Raw genomic sequence first — 24,243 nt, forward strand, 5'->3', positions numbered from 1 at the left:
ACAACCATTTTTGTATATTAATTATTTTCTCTTATTTATGGTCTCTTTGGGACCAGTAGAGACACTGTTGGATCAAGGGCATGCAGAGTTTTATAGCCCTTTGGGCTTAGGAACTGTTGTTTTTCATAAGTTTTATGTATGTAATATACACATATATGTATATATACATACATACATAATATACACATATATTTTAAAACTACTTACTTTTAAAAGCAAGTTAGGATGTAGTGAAAGGATTAAAAAGAAAGAATATACCTATTATGAATTCCATAATTTTTTTTATTTTTTATAACATATTCCTTTTCAGATATGTGCCTATTGCAAGTCTATCCTTTATAACAAAGAACAGAAAAAAAGTTATTAAAACTATGCAAACTATCAGGCAGCTAGGTAGCATGATAGAGAGCACTGGGTCTGAAGTCAAGATATTCCCAAGTTCAAATTTCACCTCAGATTCTTATGTGTTATGTGACCTTGGGCAAGTCATTTAACTTGGTTTGCTTCAGTTTCCTCATCTGTAAAATGAGCTGGAAAAATTTTAATTCCTTTGTGTTTTGGCCTAACTATGATCATTTTGTTTAGACAGTGTTCAATTTAGTTTTATATTTTTTCCATTTATATTACCTATACTACATTGTTATGCTTTGAGTTATTTCATTCTGCATCTGTATAGTGAGTTGTCACAGGTTTCTCCGAATTCTTCATATTTTTTCATTGTTTACTGGCATAATAATATTCTATTATCTTCATATACCATAATTACTTTATTTTCCAAAAGATGGGTACTTATTGTGTTTCCATAACCCCTTCACCCACAGTGGCTGCTTTAAATATTTTGGTATATATAGGATTTTTCTGATTTTGATTTCCTTGTGGGATACGTGTGTAGCAACGGGAGCCCTAAATCCAAGGTAAGGGGCATTTTAGCAATTTTGTTGGCATAATTCCAAATAGTTTTCCAGAATAGTTGATGTTTTGGACTGGCTACCTAACTGATCAGCCCCCTGATAGGTTATATTTGATATGTAAATGAAATGCAATGTTCGTGAGTCCATTTGGCAATTAATAAAAGAGATTTTAGCCATAGCAGAAGGATAAATGATGAGAATATGCATTGAGAACATCCCATGTTGATTCAGTTGACTGACCCTTCCTTGCTTCTGAATAGCCCATTATGGTCCATCTGCCAAGTATTAGAGAGCCCCCAGAGTTCCTATGGCTATTTTGTTACCAGTGAATGATGTCAGTGGCCTGACTTTCAGGCCCCTAGACTGGTTAGATATTGAGGATGATTTTGTTGCCTTTTAAGGAAAAACAAGCCTATTCTGCATGGGGTTTGGGGGGTGGGAGGTGGGATAGGAAGTTGCTTCCACTACAATTGAACTCTACTAAATATTTTTTAATAACTCCTCTAATACTGACAATTTCTGTCTTCTGTCACGTTTGCCAGATTGCTAGATGTGAGGTGAAACTTAAGAGTTAGTTTTGACTTGTATTTTTCTTACTATTAGTGATTTGGAACAGTTTTTAATGTAATTCTTAATATTTTGCAGTTCTTTGAAAATGATTTATTTATAAATTTAGCCATTCATTCATTAAGAAATAGATTTTACTCTTAATACATTTGTATTAATTACGTATCTCTCTATATGTATTTCTTAGATATCAGAACCTCATTAGAGATATTTAATGCAAAAATGTTTTCCTCATTGTTTGCCTTTTTTATTTTAGCTGTATTGATTTTGCTTGTTTAAAAGTTTTTCAATCACTGATAATGGATTTGTAAAATAAATTTTTCCTTTAACCTTTTTCTTTTGTAGATGTTCCTTTAAGGACAGGCCTCCCACCCCCATTCAAGCATTATAAATATGGTATGTAAATTTTCTTAATTCTTAAAAATGCAAATTAAAATCAATAAAATAATAAAATAAAAATGTCAAATTGTATTTTAAGTTAAATTGAATTCAGGTGTATAGTGTACAGATATCAAGTTAATATTTATAAAACAGAACCATATCTATATATCTGTATATATCTATACTTCTTATATCAGCATATGTATATCTTAGTTGAAATGTTAAAAGATTATAATTTAGAGTACTAAATTTTCAGGTATTTCTGAATAGAATTCTTTAAAAATATTACTTCTGAGGGAAAGCTTCTTTATAAAGTTATTAGAAAAGGAAAATGTTTAAGAAGAATTTTGAAATTTTTAATAAAATTGAAGATATTTATCTGTTGGTCTCGATATAATAAATTGATGATTAAAAGTAGGGAAAGGAATTAGATTTCAGCTCCAGGTGTAAACTAATATCAATAGGAAAGATTTATCAAGTTATGGAGTGCTACAGTTCATAAAATGTGAGTATTCACTTCAAGGTTATGATGCATATAACAAATATTTCTCTTATTTGGTTGAGCCATTTGAGAATATTAATTTTTTATTACTTTAAATCATTTTTGAGTGGCTTTTAACTTTGTTCCCGTTTAGTGTAGAGCAACTTATGACCCCAAATACTTTGAAATCACAGTTCTCTCTGTGCTTATGCATTTTAATATCTAGAGACTAATTGTGAGGTCACAAGGGGTAGTCAAGCAAGAGGTGAAGGCAGTGAGTGGAAAATCCTTAGATTTGTGTTCTTAAAGAATTTACATAATAAATATTAAATCAGAGAATAAAGTGAAAAGCATGGTTAAGGTAAATATGAGATTTCTTAAATGTGGCTTTCAAAATAAAATAGTCTGAGATACAATATTAAACCTGAATCAATTGGAAAGACATTTTTCAAATTATTATTGTCACATACAGATTCCCTTTCTTATATTTTTTAAAGTTCAGAAATATCATATACATAATTTTGATAAATTTTGGATAAAGAGATGCATTGAAATGGCCATTGTGCTAAATATCACCGTGGGAGCTAATATATACTTACTATTATTTTACTTTACTCACATTCTTTTCTCCATTGTTTTACACTTTAAAAAAATTTGGCAGATTGGCACCTCTATACTTACTTGCTGGTGATGAATTGTAGCATTGTTATAGAATGTTGAAAAGGCTATTAAATAAAAAAAAAAAAAAAAAAAAAAAAAAGAATGTTGAAAACACTCAAACCAGATGAATAAAATCTGTTGGGGATTTCTTCCTGAGCAAAAAGCAACTCTCAACTTTCTGATATATTATCATCAAATCTGTTGTGAAGAAGAGTATTATATTAGACAGCAAGATATTTAATAAATTTAGGTTTTTGCTAAGAAGTTAGCTTTCCAAGGAAGCAAAAACACACATAAAGACTGTATTTTGTTATTCATCATAAAAATGCCCTTAAAAGTAATAACAAGAGAAGAGAAGGAAAAACAAATTATGTTGCAATGACCTGGGAACAGTGTTGCAATGATCTTTTAGTTATTTTTTTTTTTTTATAATTAACTATTTCTTCTTACTCCCTTTCTCTTCTCATACAAGATTCTATTGGTTAAAAATATCTGGTGAGTTTTTGTGATCAGAGGTTTTTAATGTAGGTACAAAATATACTAGGGCATGCCAAAAAAAATTATTACTGCTATTTAAAGAAACACTAGCAAAATCTGGAGAACATATAGGTGTTTTCAAGTCAAAAATTTGAGATTAATAAATTGAGGGGATTACATTCCAAACATCTTTTGAATTCCCCTTATTAGAGAATCATTACCAGTTTCTCTAAAATATCACAAATTGGGGAAACAATAAACTCATTAGTTTTTAATCTGTTCTCTTGAAGCAGAATGGATAATTAAAAGTAGCAAATGATCATAAATATTTACCCCTTTTTTGACAAACTGACATTTCATTTTATATTTCAGTGCTCCAGGCACCTTCACAATTATAAGTCATAAAAGAGTTGCTGATCTCCATTGATTGGGGTAGTTTCCTATACTGAGAAAGAAAGTTGTAGGCAAAAACAAGCCCCAGTTATTTACTTTAAATTTCATTTTATCATGGTTTTCATGAACAACTCTTTCCAAGGTCACTAGTGACCATTCTGTTGATAAATTCAGTGGCTTTCCCTTCATCTTTATCCTTTGTGACATCTTGGTGGTATTGGGTACTGTTGACTCCCCTCCTTCCTTCTTGATATCTTCTCTTGCAATTGTTACATTGTGCTTTCTGGTTTTCTTTTTGCCTCTTTATTTCTGGTTCTGGTTTTACATCTTTTATTTTAAAATTTTCTTTTTCTTTTCTTTCTTTTTCTTTTTCTTTTTTTTTTACTATTGAATTAATCATTAGTAAGCAAGCATTTCAGTATTTTAAAAAAGAAAAAGAGACTTGTATAAAAAAATTGAATTGCCATTCTGTAACTTGTAGAAATACATATATTAAATTTAATTATTTAATAAGAGAGTAATAAAACTGCCTTATTTGTTTGTGTCTACCCCCTTTTGCATTTTTTTTCTTGTTTTCTGTGTATTGAAATATATGTTATTGAGGATCCTTTTTTGTGTGTGTTTATCTGTCACTACTTACTAATATGCTATCTCAACCTTTTTCCCTGAATAGAGAAACTTTCTCATAACAAACATATATGGTTCAGAAAAATAAAAAATGTATAGTGGTCATTTCTAAGAAGTCTGTTTATACACATACATGTATATGTAAATATACATATGTAACAAATGTACATACATACAATCCTTTTTACTGCATTATTGTCCTTCACATATATATTGCCCCTAGAGATATTCTTCTTTCATTTTTAAACTTTATCTGCAGTTCCTTCTCTACTGTAACAGATATGCTCAGGTTTCCCTCATTCTTAAAACCTTCACTTGACCTACAATCACTACACACTATCATTTTATGTTTTCTGCTCTTCACAGTCAAACTTCTAGGAAAAACTATTAACATTTAAGGTCATAGGGCTATAGATGTAGAACTAGAAGGGACATCAGTGGTCATTTAGTTTAGTCTCCTTACAGATGAGGAAATAGCTGTCCAGGGAGCTTTAATAACTTGTTGCCCTCATTTCTTCTCTCATTCACTTTTCAACTAGCAGCTTACAATCTGACTCCAAGCTTCTTCACTTAAGAGAGCAAAAACTTCTTTCACAAGGCACCAATAATTTATTAATTACTAAAATAATTAGCACTATTTCCATTTACATTCTTCTCAATTTATCTGAAGCATTGGAGGTCAGGGGAAGGGAATAAGTATAAGGCCTATTCTATGCTGGCATTGTGGGAAGTGCTTTACAAATATTATCGACTTGGATCCTCCCAACAATCATTTGAGTTAGGTGCTGTTATAATTCCCATTTTACAGTTGAAGAAACTGAGGCAGAGAGAGGTTAAGTAACCTGACTAAGGGTATATGGGTAATTAGTGTCTGAGGCTGGATTTGAACATGTATTTGTGACTTCAGGCTCAGAGATGCCTGTACAATTCTTTCTGCCTCTCCAGCTCTGCTGATTATCCTGTCTTCTTGTATATTCTAGCTCTCTGGATTTAACTTCTCTCACTGCATATATTCATTCAATTGACAATCTTCTTGGTCCTGCTTTTACGAAAAAACTTTTCTCTTATTCCACTCACATGACTAGTCCATTTGTTTAGGCCTTCATCACCTCTCATCAGGACTATAACGATGGCTTTCTATTTGGCTTCACTATATCCAATCTCTGTCTTCTCCAGTTCATTCTCCAACAGTTTGTGCAGTGATTTTCTTGTTCTTTTTTTAAATATAAGTTTTTTATTTTCAAAACATATGCAGGGATGTTTTTCAACATTGACCCTTGAAAAACCTTGTGTTCCAATTTTTCCTCTCCTCTCCAGCCCTTCTAGATGGCAAGTAAACCAATATATGTTAAACATGGTAAAAATACATATTAACTCCAATATTTATACAATTATCTTGCTGCACAAGAAAAATCAGATTAAAAAGGAAAAAAAAGTGATTTTACAATCTTTACTATTTCATCTTTTCTGTAGTATACTATATATCAATCAATTGTTTATCTTTCATTCTCAAAGAAGACCATGACATCATCATTTATCAAGTACTTATCATGTACTGGGCACTGTGTGAAGTGCTGGAAATACAAAAAAAGGCAAAAGACAGTCCTTCCCTTTAAGGAGTTCACAGTCTAATGGAGGCGACAGCATGCAAACAAATAAGCAGTGGACTCAAGAGGGTTTAGGAAAGACTTCCTTTGGAAGATGGGATTTTAGATTAAAGGAAGCCAGGAGGCAGAGCTAAGGGAGATCATTATAGGCATGGGAAAGAGTTAGAGAAAATGTCTGCAACCAAAAGCTGGTGGCTGATGTCACTACACTGAAGAGGATATGGCAGAGGGTAAACATATAAGAAGACTGGAAACATGGGTAGAGTAGGTAGGTTATGAAGGACTTTGAATGCCAAGCAAGAATTTTGTCTTTAATTCCAGAGGTAATTGGGAACAACTAGTCTATTGAGTAGGGGCTGACATAGTTGTACTTGTGCTTTAGGAAAATCACTTTGGTGGCTAAATGAGGCTGAATGAAGGATGGATTGGAACAGAGAAAGGTTTGAGGCAGGCAGACCCACCAATACACTATGGCAGTAGTCCAGGTGTGAGGTGATGAGGGTCTGCATTAGAGTGGGAGCAGCATCAGAGGGAAGAAGGAAGTATATTCAAGAAATGTTGCAAACAGACCTTGGCAATAGATTGAATTTGGGGTGTGAGAAATAGTAAGAAATCAAGAATAGCACCTGGGTTGTGAGGCCAAGTATTGGGAGGATGGTTTTGCAAACCATCCTTTTGCAAAAGGAACAAAGGAAAATAATGTTTTGTTTTAGAAATAATTCAAGATATCTGAGAGTCAAATGGAGATGCAAGATTGGAGGTCAGCAGAGAGGATAGGGTTAAATAGGCAGATTTGAGAATCACCTAGTGATAGTAACTAAATCCCTGGGAGATAATGAGATCACCAAGTGAAATGGGACACCAATGGTTAGAAGTTATATCTGGATAAGAAAAGGAACAACCAGATAGGTAGCGGGAAAAACAAGAGAGAGTGGTATCCTGAAAACCTAGAGAGGAGAGTACCAAGGAAGAGAAAGTGGTCAGTGTTAAAAGCTGTGGAAGCATTGAGAACAATGAAGATTAAGAAAAGGGCATTGAATTTTGAATTTAAGAAACCACTGGTAACTTTGGAGAGAGCAATTTTAGTGGAATTCTGAGGTCAGAAACTAAATTGTAAGAGGTTAAAAAGAGAGGGAGAGGAGAGAAAGTGAAAGTATCTATTATATGTGGTCTTTTTAAGAGTTTAGCCAGAAAAGGCAGAGATAAAGGAAGATAATTAGCTGGGATGGAAAGGTCAAGTGAAGGCTTTTTGAAATTGAGGAGACAGAAAATGAGCAAATAGATAAGAAGACATTGAAAATAGTGATAAGGTGGCAAGCAGCAATCTTTTGGAAGAGATGGGATAGAATGAGATCACTTGAGCAGATAAAGGAGTTAGCTTGAGTTAGGACACTTATGTGAAACGGGTGGAGGAGGAGATAGTGGCAAAGAGCATATATAGGATATATATATATATAATAAAAGGAAACTTAGAATGGCTTCAATTTTTTCTCTGAAAAATGTGAGGTAAAGTTGGCAGCTGAAAGAGTGAAGGGAGAGGGACTCATAGGAGGTTTGAGGAAGAATATAAAAGTTTGGAAGAGTTGCCATGGAGGATACAATAGTAGTTGATGGGGAAGGTATGGTAGAATTGCTTAGCATCAGTAAGGTTCTAGAACATAAATTTGTTGTTGGTCTAGTCAGATTGCATGATTGTTTTTCATTGTCGTTCCGTAGCATGTATTTTTCCTTCATTTTTCTTTTCATCCCCTAGCACTATGTGTCATATATTTGGTTCTTCAGCAATATTGAATTGAAATTAATGTCTATTGGATATGGAGCCAAGATTATGGAGTATCAGGAACCAGTAACAGTGAGCAAACAACCCTCCCTCTCCTCAGAACCCCTCAACTATAGAAAACATGCCAGCCTGAATCATAATGTGGAAATCCAAAAAAAAAAAAAAAAAAAAAAAAAAGTCACAGTGAATAATTTTTCTATTCTAGGTTTATATAGGGAGACAGACTGAGATGTCTGTGAGTATTAGAAATAGTATTAATACCTTGGATAAACTCTTTAGCAAAGGTGCCACACGGAAGCTGTGGTATACACTTCCCAGTTCCTACTCAAAGATTCAGGGTAGACTGAGGAGTGTATCCTGTGCACTGAATTTATATTCTCTGATAAGGAACACTAGGTTTAAAGTCCTAACCTGGGTACTAAGAGAGGAGCAAGCAAATTCAGAAGCAAGCAGCAGCCAGGTGGCTCAGGTGGGATTCCTGGAACCAAGTAAGGTCTCAGGTTCAGATTCCATTATAGAGCCTAACCAAGGCAAGAATTACAGATCAAAGAGGAGATTATAGTTCTGTCTTTCTCAGTACGGCTTCCTGACTGACTAAAGGGATTGTATCCAACTGCAATATGCTACTTGCTCAAATCCAAAACCAAGTCAGGAATTTGTAGAGCTCAGACCAGGGGAGCAGTGATCAGACTTTGCTCTGAATTAGATCACTTTGGAATATTAAAAGCTTCTAGCCTGATCTCTGAGTATTTGGAATAACAGCACTCAGTATCTCAAGAAAGCAGCAACAGGACCAATCTAAACCTTCCCTCCAGAATTGTGCAGATCTGTTAAGATTCAGAATTTAACAAACCTGAAGTCAGAAAGTAAGGAAGTAGAAAGAATAAGCAAATAATAACAAAATTCATGATATGTATACTTATTGTGTATCTAAGTTATATTTTAATATATTTAACATCTACTGGTCATCCTGCCATCTAGGGGAGGGGGTGGGGGGGGGTAAGAGGTGAAAAATTGGAACAAGAGGTTTGGCAATTGTTAATCCTGTAAAGTTACCCATGTATATATCCTGTAAATAAAAGGCTATTAAAAAAAATTCATGATAAAGAGATATATCATTACAAAGATGCTCAAGATAAACCCCCAAAAAGAGAAAGATGGCAGAGTAGGTCAGAAAATTCCAAATTCTCCACAAGCAAGACAAAATTGCACCTCAGGACAAACGTAGAGCAATAAAAACAAATAAGAGTTGGGGCAGAACAGTACTCCAGATACCAGAGTGGAGGTTTGGCCCACATGAAGTATATTTGTTCCTTTTCTAGCATTTTTAGTTGCAAGCCCAATTCGTTGAACTTCTCTTTCTCTATTTTATGCAAGTAGGCCTCTAGAGATATGAAATTTCCCCTTATTACCGCTTTGGCTGCATCCCACACATTTTGGTATGATGTCTCATTATTGTCGTTTTCTTGGGTGAAGTTATTAATTATGTCAGCCCATATGAAGTATAAACACTTCTAGGCTAGCTTTGCTAAAACAGTAAACAGTGAGCCTTGGGGCAAGCTAGGTTTAGAAGTAGCCTCAGCCACAGTCACAAGAATTTTTACTCCTGGGATCATGTGGAGAGTTGTGTGTCTGAGTTGGGAAAAGATTGAGGAAACTGCTGATAATGAATACCAAGCCCAGTTGTGCTACTGAGATGCAGCCCTGAGTGAGAAAGAGCCAGCATACACTTAGGGCAGAGGCAGTGGGGCAGGGACATGGGTGGCTTTGGATACTTACAGGATGGCAGAGTTCAATTTCAGGTCTCTAGGTCAGAAGGGAGAACTGAAAAAGGGTCTAAGGCTAGAGGTACCATACCACAGGAGTAGAGGTGATTACATCAACAGTTTACTACAGGGGGGAAAAAAGCCTCTCCTACTCCAAGGAGTAATGTCAAAATGATTTCCTGTCTTAAAAGAATTCATAGGAGCAGCTAGGTGGTCCAGTGGATAGAGCACTAGTTCTGAAGTCACGAGGACCCGTGTTCAAAATCTGGTCTCAGATACTTAATACTGCCTAGCTCTGTAACCCTGGGCAAGTCATTTAACTCCAATTGCCTCAGCCAAAAAAAAAAAAAAGAAGAAAAAGAAGAAGAAGAAGAAGAATTCATAGAAGAATGAACACTTTGAAAATGTTCAAATTTTTATTAAATTAAAATTAAACAAAAATGTTTAAAAAGTTTCAAAAAACTTTAAAAATCAAATGAGAATGATTGAGGAAACAGTTTATATGTGTATGTGTATGTGTGTGTGTGTGTGAGTGAGTGTGTAAAGAACAAACCAAGAAAAACAAGTAGAAAAGAAAATTCAGAATCTTAAGGAAGAAAATGACTCCTTGAAAACTAGAATTGGGAAAGTGGAATTTCCAAAAGTTATGAGACCAAGAAATGATAATATACATATAAAGAATGAAAAAAGAAGAGAATATGAGTCAATTATAAGAAAAACAACTGATCTGGTGAACAAATCAAAAAGAGAAAACATAAGAATAATTGAACTGCCAGAAAAACTACAGTAAAAAAAAAAATCTTGTTGCAATAATACAAGAAAATGATAAAGAAATTGTTGGGGTGGCTAGATGGCACAATGCTATCAATAAAGCACCAGCCCTAACCAAATCATTTCTAATGGAGCAGTAATGAACTGAACTAGCTATACCCAGAAAAAGAACTCTGGGAGATGACTAAAAACCATTACATTGAATTCCCAGTCCCTATATTTATGCACACCTGCATCTTTGATTTCCTTCACAAGCTAATTGTACAATAATTCAGAGTCTGATTCTTTTTGTACAGCAAAATAATGTTTTGGTCATGTATACTTATTGTGTATCTAAGTTATATTTTAATATATTTAACATCTACTGGTCATCCTGCCATTTAGGGGAGGGGGGGGGGTAAGAGGTGAAAAATTGGAACAAGAGGTTTGGCAGTTGTTAATGCTGTAAAGTTACCCATGTATATATCCTGTAAATTAAAGGCTATTAAATAAAAAAAATAAAAAATAAAAAAAAAAAATAAAGCACCAGCCCTGAAGTCAAAGCCAATTTTCTTTTTTAGAGAGCTGTTTTCTTTTTCCAATTCACTAATTCTGTTTTTCAGGGAGTTGATTTCTTTATCCACTCTATCTTTTAATTTCAGATCTGATCTCAGACACTTCATACTTCCTAGCTATATGACCCTGGGCAAGTCACTTAACCCCAATTGCCTCAGCAAATAAATAAATAAATAAATAAAAAGAAAGTTGTCCTGAAGTGTTAGAACAAGAAAGGAAAGTAGAAATTAAAAAAAAAAAAAAACAACAAAAAACAAACAACACTCTGATCACCACCTGAAAGAGATCCTATGAGGAAAACCTATAGGAACATCATAACTAAATTCCAAAATCCCCAAATAAAGGAGAAAATAAAGATCAGCTAGGAAAAACAATTCAAGTATAGTGGAGTTGCAATTAAAGTCATATAAGTATGCTTAGTAGCAACTGCATTAAAATACCACAAGTCTTGGAACACTATCAAAGAGTAAAAGAACTAGCAAAGTTAAGCATAGTCTTGAATGGGAGAAAAAAAAAAAAAAGGATATTCCATGAATTGCCAGACTTTCAGAATTTTGTTGCAAAAAGACCTGAACTTAATAGAAAATTTGATATAAAAGACCCAAAAGAAATAAAAGATAAACATCAAAGATTAATTTCAAAGGACTCAAAAAGGACAATGTGTTTTATATGTGGAAATTTAAACATTATGTATCTTTGTACATATGTCTACTTTTTTGATAGATTTTTAGTAATAATTGGTTAGGTCTAAGGAAAGATTGAGGTAGAACCGAGAATGATATGATTCTAAAAAGCAAAAACATAGGGAAAGGTAAAAACACTACTTATGTTATATTAATGAAGTTATGAGAGGAAGAACTGACATGGGGGGGAAGGAAGTCTGGAAGTTCTAGAATACTTACTCACAATTAGGAATGGGTTAAAGAGGGAACAGTACGTATGTATGTGTGTGCATATAAAAGTCTAGATTTTATAAAGAAATAAGGGGAGGGAATAGTGTAAGGGGGATATAGAAAGATGTGTAAATTAGTGGGAATAGGATAAGGTGTATAGATTAATAAAGATGGAGGGGTAAAATGGGGTGGAGGATAAAGGAGGGATCCTTTAGGGGGATCCTTTAGGATAGGTTAAATAATAAGGCAAGTAGTGGGTAGAAGTAAAGCAGAGGAGTCAGCAGGATTAGGAAAAAAACATAATAATCAGAAGTAGAATTTATTAGGGAAAAAAAGGTAGTAATTGTTGATCTCAGACAAAATTAAAGCTAAAATGGATTTAGTCAAAAGGGAAAAATAGGGAAACTATATGTCAGCCATATTAATATTATTTTAGAGCACTTAAATTAATTAGATAGTATAATGTATTAGGTTGGAATATTACTAATGTTATAGGAGATGATTAGTTGGTAGATTTAGAAAAATGTGGAAAAATTTGGACTTATGAAGGATGATGTTCTTGATGTTCTCTACCTTCAGAGAGACAGAGGACAAACAAGTGAAGTACGGCCTTATGTAAATATTTTTGAATATGTGTGTGTATGATCACAGATATCTACATATATGTATGTAGACATATATACATATCTATGTATGTATACATCCATGCTTAATTGTAGCCTTGGGTAAAGTAAGGGAAGAAAGGGGAGAAAAAGAATAGGGTAAAAAATGCACAGCAGAGAATAACAGAAAACCTACAAGGAAGCAAAGAAAAGATGGATAGTTCTGAACTCAATGTGTAGTATTTCTTATATAGGTTTTCTTGAAATGGAAATTTATTGTTAAATATTTTGAATCCTCTCATGTTCTGCTATGCATATGTCAATGGTTATTTTCCTGTTCTTTAAAAAAAATTTTTTTTTTCTATTCAAGTTTTAAATTATGAGAGAAAGAAAGAAAGGGAGGGAGGGAGAGAGAAAGAGATAAGGAGACAGAGAGAGAAAGAAAGGAGGGGGAAGATACGGGAGGAGAAGAGAGAGAGATTCTACTTGTGAGTACCACTTGCCTCAAGCAGCCCTCCCTCTTTAGGATCCCTCTTCCCCCTTAGATTCCCTTCCGTTTTCTTAAACTTTTCCCTATAATTTCTGTATTTCCTTCTATTTAGCTTACTCCTTTCCTTTTTACTTTTCCCCTCCTACTTTTCAATGAGGTGGGAGAAGTTTTTCTGTAAATTGAATATGTCTTATATTTTTCTCTTTGAGTCAATTCTGATGAGAGTAAGATTCACATATGTTCATCCCCCTCCTTTCTTTCCTTCAGATATAATAGGTTTCCTTTGCCTCTTTATGAGATGTAGTACCTCCACTTTTCTCTTTTTCTGGTACAATTTCCTTTCCACCTCTAGTTTCTTTTTTATATTATAACAGTAAGACCAAATTATACATGTATTCTTTATGTATATTCATAACAAAAATATTGTTCCCAAGATTTCTTTTTACCTTATGCTTCTCTTGAGTTCTATATTTGGAGGTCAAACTTTTTGTTTACTTCCGGTTTTTTCATCAGAAATAGATGGGATTCACCTATTTCACTGAATCTTCTTCCCTGGAAAAAAATGCTAATTTTGGCTGGGTAAGTTATTCTTGGTTGCATACCAAGTTCCTTAGTCTTTCAGAATATCAAATTCCAGGCCCTTTGATCTTTTAATGTGGACACTACTAGATGCTGAGTAATCCTTATTGTGGCTCCTTTGTATTTGAATTGTTTTTTTCTAACTGCTTGTAATATTTTTTCTTTGGTCTGGTAGTTTTGGAATTTAGCCAAATATTTCTTGGAGTTTTGATTTTGGGATCTTTTTCAGTAAGTGATTGATGAATTCTTTCAGTGTCTATTTTATCTTTTGTTTCTATAACATCTGGGCAGTTCTCTTTGATGATTTCCTGAAAAATAGTGTCTAAGCTCTTTTTTTCATCATGATTTTCAGGAAGTCCAATAATTCTCAGATTATCTCTCCTAGATCTGTTTTCTAGGACTGTTGTTTTCCCAAGTAGGTGTTTAACATTTTTTATATTTTTTCATTTTTTTGGTTTTGCTTGACAGATTCTTGGTGTCTCCTAGAGTCATTCATTTCCATTTGTTCAATTCTGATTTTTAATTAATTGTTTTCTTCATTTACTTTTTAAATTTCTTTTTCTAATTGTCCAATTGAGTTTTTAAATGAGTTGTTTTGTTCTATGGAATTTTCTTCCATTTCACCAATTTTATTTTTTAGAGAGCTGTTTTCTTTTTCCAATTCACTAATTTTGTTTTTCAGGGAGTTGATTTCTTTATCCACTTTATCTTTTAATGAGTAGGATGCAAAGCTTCCCTTTCCTTTCCCCATTTTTCTTCTGCCTCTCTTTTAAGAGCCTTTTTAATTTTATGAGAGTCTTGTCTGATGGGTTCCAGATTATATCACCATTTGGGGCTTCATCTGGAGACAGTCTGTTTTTAGTCTCCTCAGGGTTTGAAGTCTGTTCTCTTTCAGTATAGAAGCTAGCTATAATTAGAGCCTGCTTTGCTTTTTTACTCATTTTGACCAAAAAAAAAAAAAAAAAAAAAAAACCATCAACAACAACAAAACCAACTGCAGTCTGCTTTTGGGGCAGTGTGGTGTTACCAAGCTTCCTCAACAGAAAACAGAGTAGCAGTGAAGCAGCAGTGGGACAGCACTGACGGCACTGGGATCAGTGGTTGCCGCTGAGATCGTGCTGAGTCTCTCCTGGTGCTGGGTGGGTGTGGCAGGTCCAAAGAGACTCTAGCATTTTGGGATTAGTCTTTAACACTTCCCCCCCTTCCTTGCCCCCTTCTCCTCCCCAGTGTTTATACCTTGTCTGCTGATCTACTTACTGGCTTGCTGCCAGAGCAGTAGCTCACAGGATGGTAAAATTCTCCCCACAAATTTTCCACCAGTGGAGACCGTGGCCCATCCCCTTCCTGTCTGCTCAGCATGAGCTATTACTCATGCTCTCACTGTCTACTTACCTGAATTCTGTGCTTGGCCTAGCCGTCCCTGCCCGCAAGCAAAAACAGACCTTTTCTGGCAAATTTTGAGATTATTTTCTGTTGGTGATGTGTTGTACTCCCAATATTTGTGAGTTTTGGCAGTCAAGCAGTAATTCTGAGACTGTTTCATAAAAAAATAGCCTGAAGGTAAGGGAGAGCTTAGATAGATGTGTGTGTTCTCTCCACCATCTTGGCACTGCCCTCCAGCTTGGGAAGTGGGGGGAGGTGGGAAGAGACATTCTAAAATATCCATAAGCAAAGCTTCAAGGAAAAACACAGCTTTGGCCCAAGTTTAAGTTGTAGTCTTAGAAAAGACGAAGGAAGAATTTAAAAAAAAAAAAATTTTTTTTTTTGTTTTAAAAATTTTTATTTTTAAAAAATCTGCCCTGATCTCTTGAATCATTGGGTGAAGTGGAAATAGAAAGAATCCACCAGTCACCTCTTGAAACACACTCCCAAATAAAAACCGCCAGGATATTATAGCCAAAATCTAGAGCTTCCAGGGAGATGATATAATGTCTCTTTTGAACTTTAACATCATCAAAGGTTATATCAGTGTCTTAATTAGACAAGGTCTTTAGACCTTGATTTTGATATTAAGAGAAGAATAGAGAGGGGAAGAAGAATACACTAGAGTTGAAAAGTACAGGAAATTATTAATCAGAGAAATGCAAATTAAGACAACTCTGAGATACCACTACACACCTGTCAGACTGGCTAGAATGACAGGGAAAGATAGTGAGGAATGTTGGAAGGGATGTGGGAAAACAGGGACACTGATACATTGTTGGTGGAACTGTGAATACATCCAACCATTCTGGAGAGCAATTTGGAACTATGCTCAAAAAGTTATCAAACTGTGCATACCCTTTGATCCAGCAGTGTTACTACTGGGCTTATATCCCAAAGAGATTATAAAGAAGGGAAAGGGACCTGTATGTGCACGAATGTTTGTGGCAGCCTTCTTTATAGTGGCTACAAACTGGAAACTGAGTGGATGCCCATCAATTGGAGAATGGCTGAATAAATTGTGGTATATGAATATTATGGAATATTATTGTTCTGTAAGAAATGACCAGCAGGATGATTTCAGAAAGGCCTGGAGAGACTTACATGAACTGATGCTGAGTGAAACGAGCAGGGCCAAGAGATCATTATATACTTCAACAACAATACTATATGATGACCAACTCTGATGGACCTGGCCATCCTCAGCAATGAGATCAACCAAATCATTTCCAATGGAGCAGTAATGAACTGAACCAGCTACCCCCAGCGAAAGAACTCTGGGAGATGACTAAGAACCATTACATTGAATTCCCAATCCCTATATTTTTGCCCACCTGCATTTTGGATTTCTTTCACAGGCTAATTGTACAATATTTCTGAGTCCAACTCTTTTTGTACAGCAAAATAACGGTTTGGTCATGTATACTTATTGTGTATCTAATTTATATGTTAATATATTTAACATCTACTGGTAGAAGGAGGGGGAAAATTAGAACAAGAGGTTTGGCAATTGTCAATGCTGTAAAGTTACCCATATATATAATCTGTAAATAAAAGGCTATCAAATAAAAGAAAAAAAGAAAAGAAAAGTACAGGAGAGTTAGGGAAAATTATCTCACATAATCAGGGCACACAAGTAGACATCTGTGCAAAGAGAAGCAAGTGAGGATCAATTGATATTTAAATCTCATTCTTAAGTGAAAAGGAAAAAGAGATTTGGTGGAAGGGTGAATAAAGTGAGGAAATAATCCTAAGTAAAGCAAACTCTGAAGATGTACAAAAAATATTTATAGTTCTTTTTTGAGATGGCAAAGGTTGAGATTCTTAAGGAGGTGTATCCATAAATTGGGGCATAGCTAAACAATTTATGCTTTACAAATATGATGGAATATACTATACTGAAGAGAATGATTTCAGAGAAACCTAGTGAGACCCATATTATTGATTCAGAGTAAAGTGAACAATCCAAGAGAACATTTTGTACAGTGGCAACAAAATAATAAGTAAAAAAAAAAAAACTTTGAAAAAAGGAATTTTAAGTAGAGTAATGGCTAATCCCAATTTCAGAGGGCTAATTTTGAAATATACTACTCATCCCCTAATAGAGAGGTGAAAGACGGATTTTACATTTTTGGAAGTGGCCAGCATGGAAATTTTTTTTGAATGACTATAACAGGAATTTTGTTTTTCCTCTTGTTTTCTCATTTCTTCCCAATGGAGGATGAGAAGAGGAACTAATTTTAAAAATAAAATTAAAAAGAAATTAATATTTATTTCCTTAATTTTAATTTTACTTAGGTAGTATTTTTTTATGTTTCTGAGGAAAAGGACTGTTCCTTTGGTTTAAGTGTAATTGTATTACATAGGAGAGGTATAAATGTAGGCAGGTTGGTGAGCATGAAACTGTCTTGATGTTTCACAAGATTGAAGTTAGTACTTTTTGTATTTCTGAAGCTATATGGAAATTAGAAGTGATTCTAATATCTGAATTTGGCATTTAAAAATAATATGGTAGTAATATACTTTTATTTTTAAAATTAATTTTTTTCCAATTCTCTCATTGCTTGCATTCTTCCACCTACTGAGAAAGCAAGAAATATAATATATATTATACATATAAAATCATGCCAAACAGATTTCCTGTCATTTTCCATGATTATTGATAGCTTTGATTTCTTCTAAAAACTTTGTTCATTTCCTTTGAATATTTACTGATTGAAGGATGGCTCTTTTTAATGAAATTAATTTAGTTTCTTATGTATTTCAGAAGTGAGACCTTTATCAGAGAAACTTGCTATAAAATTTCCCTCTAGTTTCTCCTACTGTCCTTCTAATCTTGCCCATATTGATTTTGTTCATGCAAATGTTTTTAACTTATAAAATCAGAATTATCCCTTTAATTTAATTTAATATTTATGATCTTCTCTATCCTTTTTTTCCTATGTTCCCCTGATTTGCTTATATCAACTTATATAGCTAAATAACATACCCATTTTGACGTTATCTTTTTTTTTTTTTTTTTTTTTTTTTTTATCCTGAGGCAATTGGGGTTAAGTGAGTTGCCCAGGGTCATACAGTTAAGAAATGTTAAGTGTCTGAGACCAGATTTGAACTTGGGTCCTCCTGACTTTAGGGTTGGTGCTCTATTTGCCACACCACCTAGCTGCTCTTGACTTTATCTTGATATGCGATGTAAGATTTTGGCCTTTGCCGAGTTTCTACTGGACTATTTTCTGTTTTCCTAGCAGTTTTTGTCAAATAGTGAATTCTTGTCCCAAAAGTTTGGATATTTGGGTTCATCAAACATGAGATAGCTGTGGTCATTTACTTCTTTAGATTGTGTACCTAATGTAGTCTATTGATCAACCATTCTATTTCTTATTCAATAGTAGATCATTTTGATGATTACCACTTTTAGTATAATTAATATCATTTGGTAGCTGCTACTTTCCTTCCTTTTTTTTTTTCCCATTGATTCCCTTGATATTCTTGACCTATTCCTCCAGATGAATTTTTTTTACCTCTACAAAATAATTCTTTGGTAGTTTGATTGGTATGGTACTGAATAAGTATATTAATTAGGTAGTATTTTAATTTTTATTAGCCTATCCATAAAATGAAGGAATATTTTTCTTTAAAAAGACTTTAAGATCTTTTTTTATTGTTAAGATCTTTATTTATGTGAAGAATATTTTGTGATTTTGCTCATATAATTCCTTTGTGTGTCTTGCTAGTTAAGTTCTGAAGTTTTTTATCCTGTCTTCAGTATTTTAAAATGAAATTTCTCTTTGTAGCTCTTCCTGCTGGGTTTTGTTTATATATAGAAAAGTTGATGATTTTTGTAGACTTATTTTGTGTCCTTCAACTTTGCTAAAGTTGTTTATTGTTTTGACTAGGTTTTTCTTCTTTCTGTAGTGAACCAGATACTTTGAATCACTTGTGTTTATATCTTACTTTTAAAATTGAAGAATAAGAGAATAATAATATATAGTGTTGTTTATTTACCTCTTATGCTAAAGAAAAAATATACATAGAATTGAAAGTTGTGGGTATAGTTTATAATAAAAATATGTGATCCAGCAGAGCTTTATAAAATAATTCTCTAGATATGGAATTCTAACAATTGAAAAAAGTTATTTTGTCTTATACAGAGTATTAAATTTTATAACCCATCAGTCATTTTTTATTGCTCTTTCCCAGTTTTGTTTGCTTTCTGTAGAAAAGACATACAGATATCTCAGTTTTCTGATCTTGTTAGAAATAAAATGAAAAATAAAGTGAAAAAATCTATTGCAATAATTTATAAGACTTTATTCTTCTTTCAGATAAAATGAAGATTATTCATCAGGCACACAAATCAAAGGTATGTTTGTTATACACATACATGTACGCTTGAGATTTATTATTTGTGATACTAAATATTAGGTAACAGTATGAGAATGATTTTTTTTTTAATTATTTTTTAAACTTTCTTAGAGTTATTCTTTTGAAAAACATTAAGTTGGAGAGCAATTTGGATCTATGTGTACAGGGCAATGAAACTGTGTATATCTTTTGATCCAGTAATACTACTATTAAGTCTGAAATCATAAAAGAGGGAAATAGGGCTTCCTTCACAAAATATTTATAGCCATATTTTTGTGTTGGTAAAAAAATTGGAAATTGTGGGAATGCCCATCAATGGTTGAACAAACTGTGGTATATGAATGTAATAGAATATTATTGTATAGTGAAATGATATGCAGGCAGATTTTTAAAAACCTGGAAAGATATGTTAACTAATTCAAAGTGAAAGGAGCAGAACCAGGAAACCATTGTACACAGTAATAGCAATATTGTGTGATGATGAACTATGAATGACTTAGCTTTTCTTGGCCATACAATAATCTAAGACATTTACAACGGACTCATGATAGAAAATGCAATCCATATCTAGAGAAAGAACCCATAGACTGATTTGTTTTTGTTTTTGCAAGGCAATTGGGGTTAAGTGACTTGCCCTGGGTCACACAGCTAGGATGTTAAGTATCTGAGACCAGATTTGAACTCAGGTCCTTCTGACTCCAGAGCTGGTGGTCTATCCATTGCCATCTAGTTGCCTGAATGTAAATTGGACCATACTGTTTTCATGTTTTTATTATATATTTTTTCTTTTTAGTTTGTTCCTTTTTTCATAACATAGAAATTTTAACAATAGTTCTGATATATACACATTTATGTATATGAGTACCTATTTATATATACGTGTGTGTGTGTGTGTGTGTGTGTATTATAGAACAAATCCATATGACAAGAGTTCCGAAGTTTAGGTCATCCAGATTATTTACAAAAAAAACCCCAAAACCTTTTATTATCTCTCTGGCCCCTCATTAATTGCAGTTGTGATTCCTTATCAGAGAAACTGGAGCAGAGTTAGGTAAAAGGAATATGCTTATAGTAATGTAAATATCATGCAGAACATGTTAATGGTGAGCATAGTGACTTTGCTTGTTGGGAAGAGACTCTCTTGAATCACACAGGGAGCTCTTCTAGACAACATCTATCTCCTTACTTGCCTATAAAGTCTTACACATACACACACACACACACACACACACGCACGGAGGCTGTTTACAAGCCTACTACATTATACTTGTTGGCTTACTTGGTATTTAAATAGTCTAATGTGTTAATAAGGCAAAGGTTTAAGAGTGTGATCCTCATGTAAGCTAAGCACTTTTCATTTTATTTTCTGGTCACAGACCATATTCTTAAATCTAACTAGCCCTCTACCAATGTGTACCAGTTATTGTAAGGATGATACAGTGAGAATTTACATAAATCAAAACATCCTTTAGCACTACTAGAAAAACAGCAACATGTCTTAGGGTTACCTTTGTATAATGGGATATCATATACATAGACAATATGAAACCTTGCCTCTCTGGCTCCCAGAATTCTTAAGGAATTGGCGATATAGTAGCTTAGAAAAAATTGATCAGCAGAAGATAATTTAATCTATTTATGCTTTTAATTGCAAAAATACAACCTAAGTTTTTTTTTTTTTTTTTTTTTTTTAAATCTAGCAGTAATATCCTTAAAGTCCACAGGATGGAGCACTTTTACCTGTGAAACAAGAGAATGGATTGACATGTTTATACTGAAACAGAAATAAGAGAATTCTTTAACCTTTTTATTTTCAAAACATATACATAGATAGTTCTCAACATCCACCTCTGCAAAACCCTGTCCTCCAAATTTTTTTTCTCCCTCCATTCTCCCATCCCCTCCCCGAGATGGCAAGCAATGCAATATATATCAAATGTGCAGTTCTTCTATACATATTTCCACAATTATCATGCCACACTAGAAAAATTAGATCAAAAAGCATAAAGAAAATTAGAAAGAAAACAAAATGCAAGCAAATAACAACAACAAAAAAAGTAAAAATACTATATTGTGATCCACACTTAGTCCCTACCGTTTTCTCTCTGGCTGTAGATGGCTCTCTCCATCACAAAACCATCGGACCTGGTCTGAATCACCTCACTGTTGAAAAGAGCCACGTGAATCCGAATTGATCATTGTATAATCTTATTATGTACAGTGTCTTCCTGGTTCTACTCACTTCACTTAGCATCAGTTCATGTAAGTCTCTCCAGGCCTTTCTGAAATCATTCTGCCAATTGTTTTTTATAGAACAATAATACTCCATAACATTCTTAGACCATAATTTATTCAGAGAGACAGTAATTAAATTCAGATATTCCTGATTCCAAGGATGCTTCTCTACTTATTATACTGCTTTTATTCTAAGGTTAACCTTCAAAAATCTAGAAATTCAATTATCTAGAGCCCTTTATCTTCAGTTTTGCTTAGAGTATTCCATAGAAAGTATGGTCACAAATAGATAAATGTTTGCTAATCTTCTCTCCTAAATAATAAATGTTCAGCTGGTAATGTGGAAAGAATATGTGGACAGACTTGGGTTCAAGTTTTGCCCTTCAAGTTCCTTTCTATCTTCTTGGCAATTCATCTAACCACTTTTGTCTGTATTTACTTTATCTATAAATTGAAGGTGTTGAACTACTTGATCTCATATTCTGTAATTCTGATCTGTAAATTCTTGGTTTGCTAATCATTCTGGATACCTAAACCTTATTGATAATTAAGCAAAACTTTTAATGTCAGCTATTTTATTAGAAATATTTGAAAAATATATTATATGTGTCCCTGTGTTTTTGAAGTATGCATACCATGATTTAAACTGCTTGAGATCATGATTATGAACATCAATAATCATTTCTGCACATTAATACAAGGAATTCTCCTATAGTTTCTTGATGAGGACTATTTCCTTCCTATACTATTTTTAAAGATTCATCTGTTTTATAACTCTTCTATCCCTTCTCTATCACTAATTTCTCTTTTCAGAGTACCTAAGTGTAGTAATTTCTCTTCCTTTATAATTGCTTAGAAACCAGGTAGCCAACCAGTTTTTAAAATTATATATATAATAACAACAATAACTTATGAGGAAGATCTGAGAGGTTCTTCAGTGAATAAAGTAGTAAGTGTGAATGTACTATGTAAAATCTATTTTGGCAGATTCTTTTAGCTTACTCCCTGGATCTCAGCCTTATTCTGGTTGACTATTATGAGATAGTTAAGTTTTGGATAGGTAAAGTTTTAACTGTATGTGCCAAATTAGGTAATATTTTTAATACTCATTATAAGCATTTTCCAATTTACAAATGAACTATATTTTCAAATTTCCAATCCATATTATAGAAAACTTTTAAATTCATAATTAAAATCATACTTTGAATTGTAGCACCAATGATATGTTAGTTTCCTATGTTTTATGTGGAAAATGAGTATTGAGTTTCAAAAGAGTTGGGTCATCAGGGTTCTCAGCAGCAGTGGTAACAGGGAGGGAAGGTACAGGTTATTCTTTCAAAAGAGTGAGTCCGTGGTTATTTTCACATATGAGAGGTGTTTGTAAATTGGGCATTTTTAAGTAGTGAACTCTCTTTGTAGCTGACACTTGTAGAATAAAACCTTGATTAATTAGAACTCACTCAACTCAATTCAGAAATTTTTTTCTGCATAAAAGAAATTCATATTGGACTAACTGATTAAGCAACTAAGCTTTTAGTTTATGCCCTAGCCTTATGGAAACTATTCTAATATATATGAATTGTTGTTTGTCCTTCGTTCTTGAAGGGGACATAGACATCAGAGAGATGATGTCATAACATGCAAGTAAGTTGGATTTAAGTGAGGGAAGGTTGTGCAAGATCACCATCCTCACTATCTCCTCCAGAACCATTTGGATCCATTGGAAAGATAAAGATCAAGACTGGAGACAACCCTGGATCCAGTGGAAAACCTTAGCTTACATGTACTAAGTACTTATGGACAAGGTCTTCATGTTTGTAGGTATTAGTCCAGAGCTTTGTTTTTATTGGTATTGGAAATTCCCAGCAAGGAACATCTTCCAATGCTTAGAGAACTTCCTGGGGGAACCGAAGAGTTACATGATCAGTCCGGGGTCACAGGTCTTCTTGCCCTTTCAACATTGACAAATACTATCAAGTGCAAACCTCACTAGGGAGGAAGAGATGTTTCGATCAGTAGTAGAATAAATCTTTTAAAATATTTTAATTTTAAAATATTTAAAATTTTAAAGTATTAATAAATTGAGAGATATTGTATTGTGTTGGATATGGGGGTTAAGGAGACCTGATTTGTCCTGTTTCTGATTAGCAGCTGTTTGTCTCTGAACAAGAACCTTTAGTCATTCAGTGCAACCAAATAACTCTCCTAAGATTTCAATGAGTTGATGATCAGCATTGGTGGAAAAAGTTTCCATGCCAGTCAGGCAAAAAAAAAAAAGTATTAAACTGCTTCTTATGTATTCAGCTTTGTATTAGGTATGATAGCAGATATTAAAAACAAAACAAAACAAAACATGGTCTCTGTTCTTCAAAGAACCAAAATCTAGTGGGGGTGAAGCAATTAGATAACAGTTAAATAATAAACTATGGAACTGACTGGAGGTTCAGAGAGAAGTCAGAGAAGGGAAATCATGCTGGAAAAGAATTATATAAAGAAGGACGTGAGTTGGGCTTTGAAAACTGGAAAGTTTTTAGATAAGTGAGTATTCTGAGCCAGGGGAAGCTGCATATTGGTATGCAACCAGACTCAATTGGTTAAAAGTTTAGGTTATAAAATAACTGAAAGAAATTTAATTTTATTCCTTTCAAATAAATAAAAATGCAATTAGGTTGTTAGGTTAA

At 33.6% G+C, this 24,243-nt stretch overlaps 1 protein-coding gene across 10 annotated transcripts in view; it reads left to right on the plus strand.

Annotated features, from left to right (window-relative positions):
- C3H2orf76 (chromosome 3 C2orf76 homolog) overlaps positions 1-24,243 on the plus strand; it is a 64,452-nt gene that overhangs the window by 22,585 nt on the left and 17,624 nt on the right. For all 10 annotated transcript variants that reach the window (XM_031959958.1, XM_031959965.1, XM_031959963.1 and 7 more), the window contains 2 exons: positions 1,824-1,874; positions 19,288-19,325. In XM_031959958.1, coding sequence (XP_031815818.1) covers positions 1,824-1,874; positions 19,288-19,325 — 89 coding nt within the window. The remainder of the gene's footprint in view (positions 1-1,823; positions 1,875-19,287; positions 19,326-24,243) is intronic.

Source organism: Sarcophilus harrisii, chromosome 3, assembly GCF_902635505.1.
Source record: "Sarcophilus harrisii chromosome 3, mSarHar1.11, whole genome shotgun sequence".
NCBI classification, from domain to species: Eukaryota; Metazoa; Chordata; class Mammalia; order Dasyuromorphia; family Dasyuridae; genus Sarcophilus; species Sarcophilus harrisii.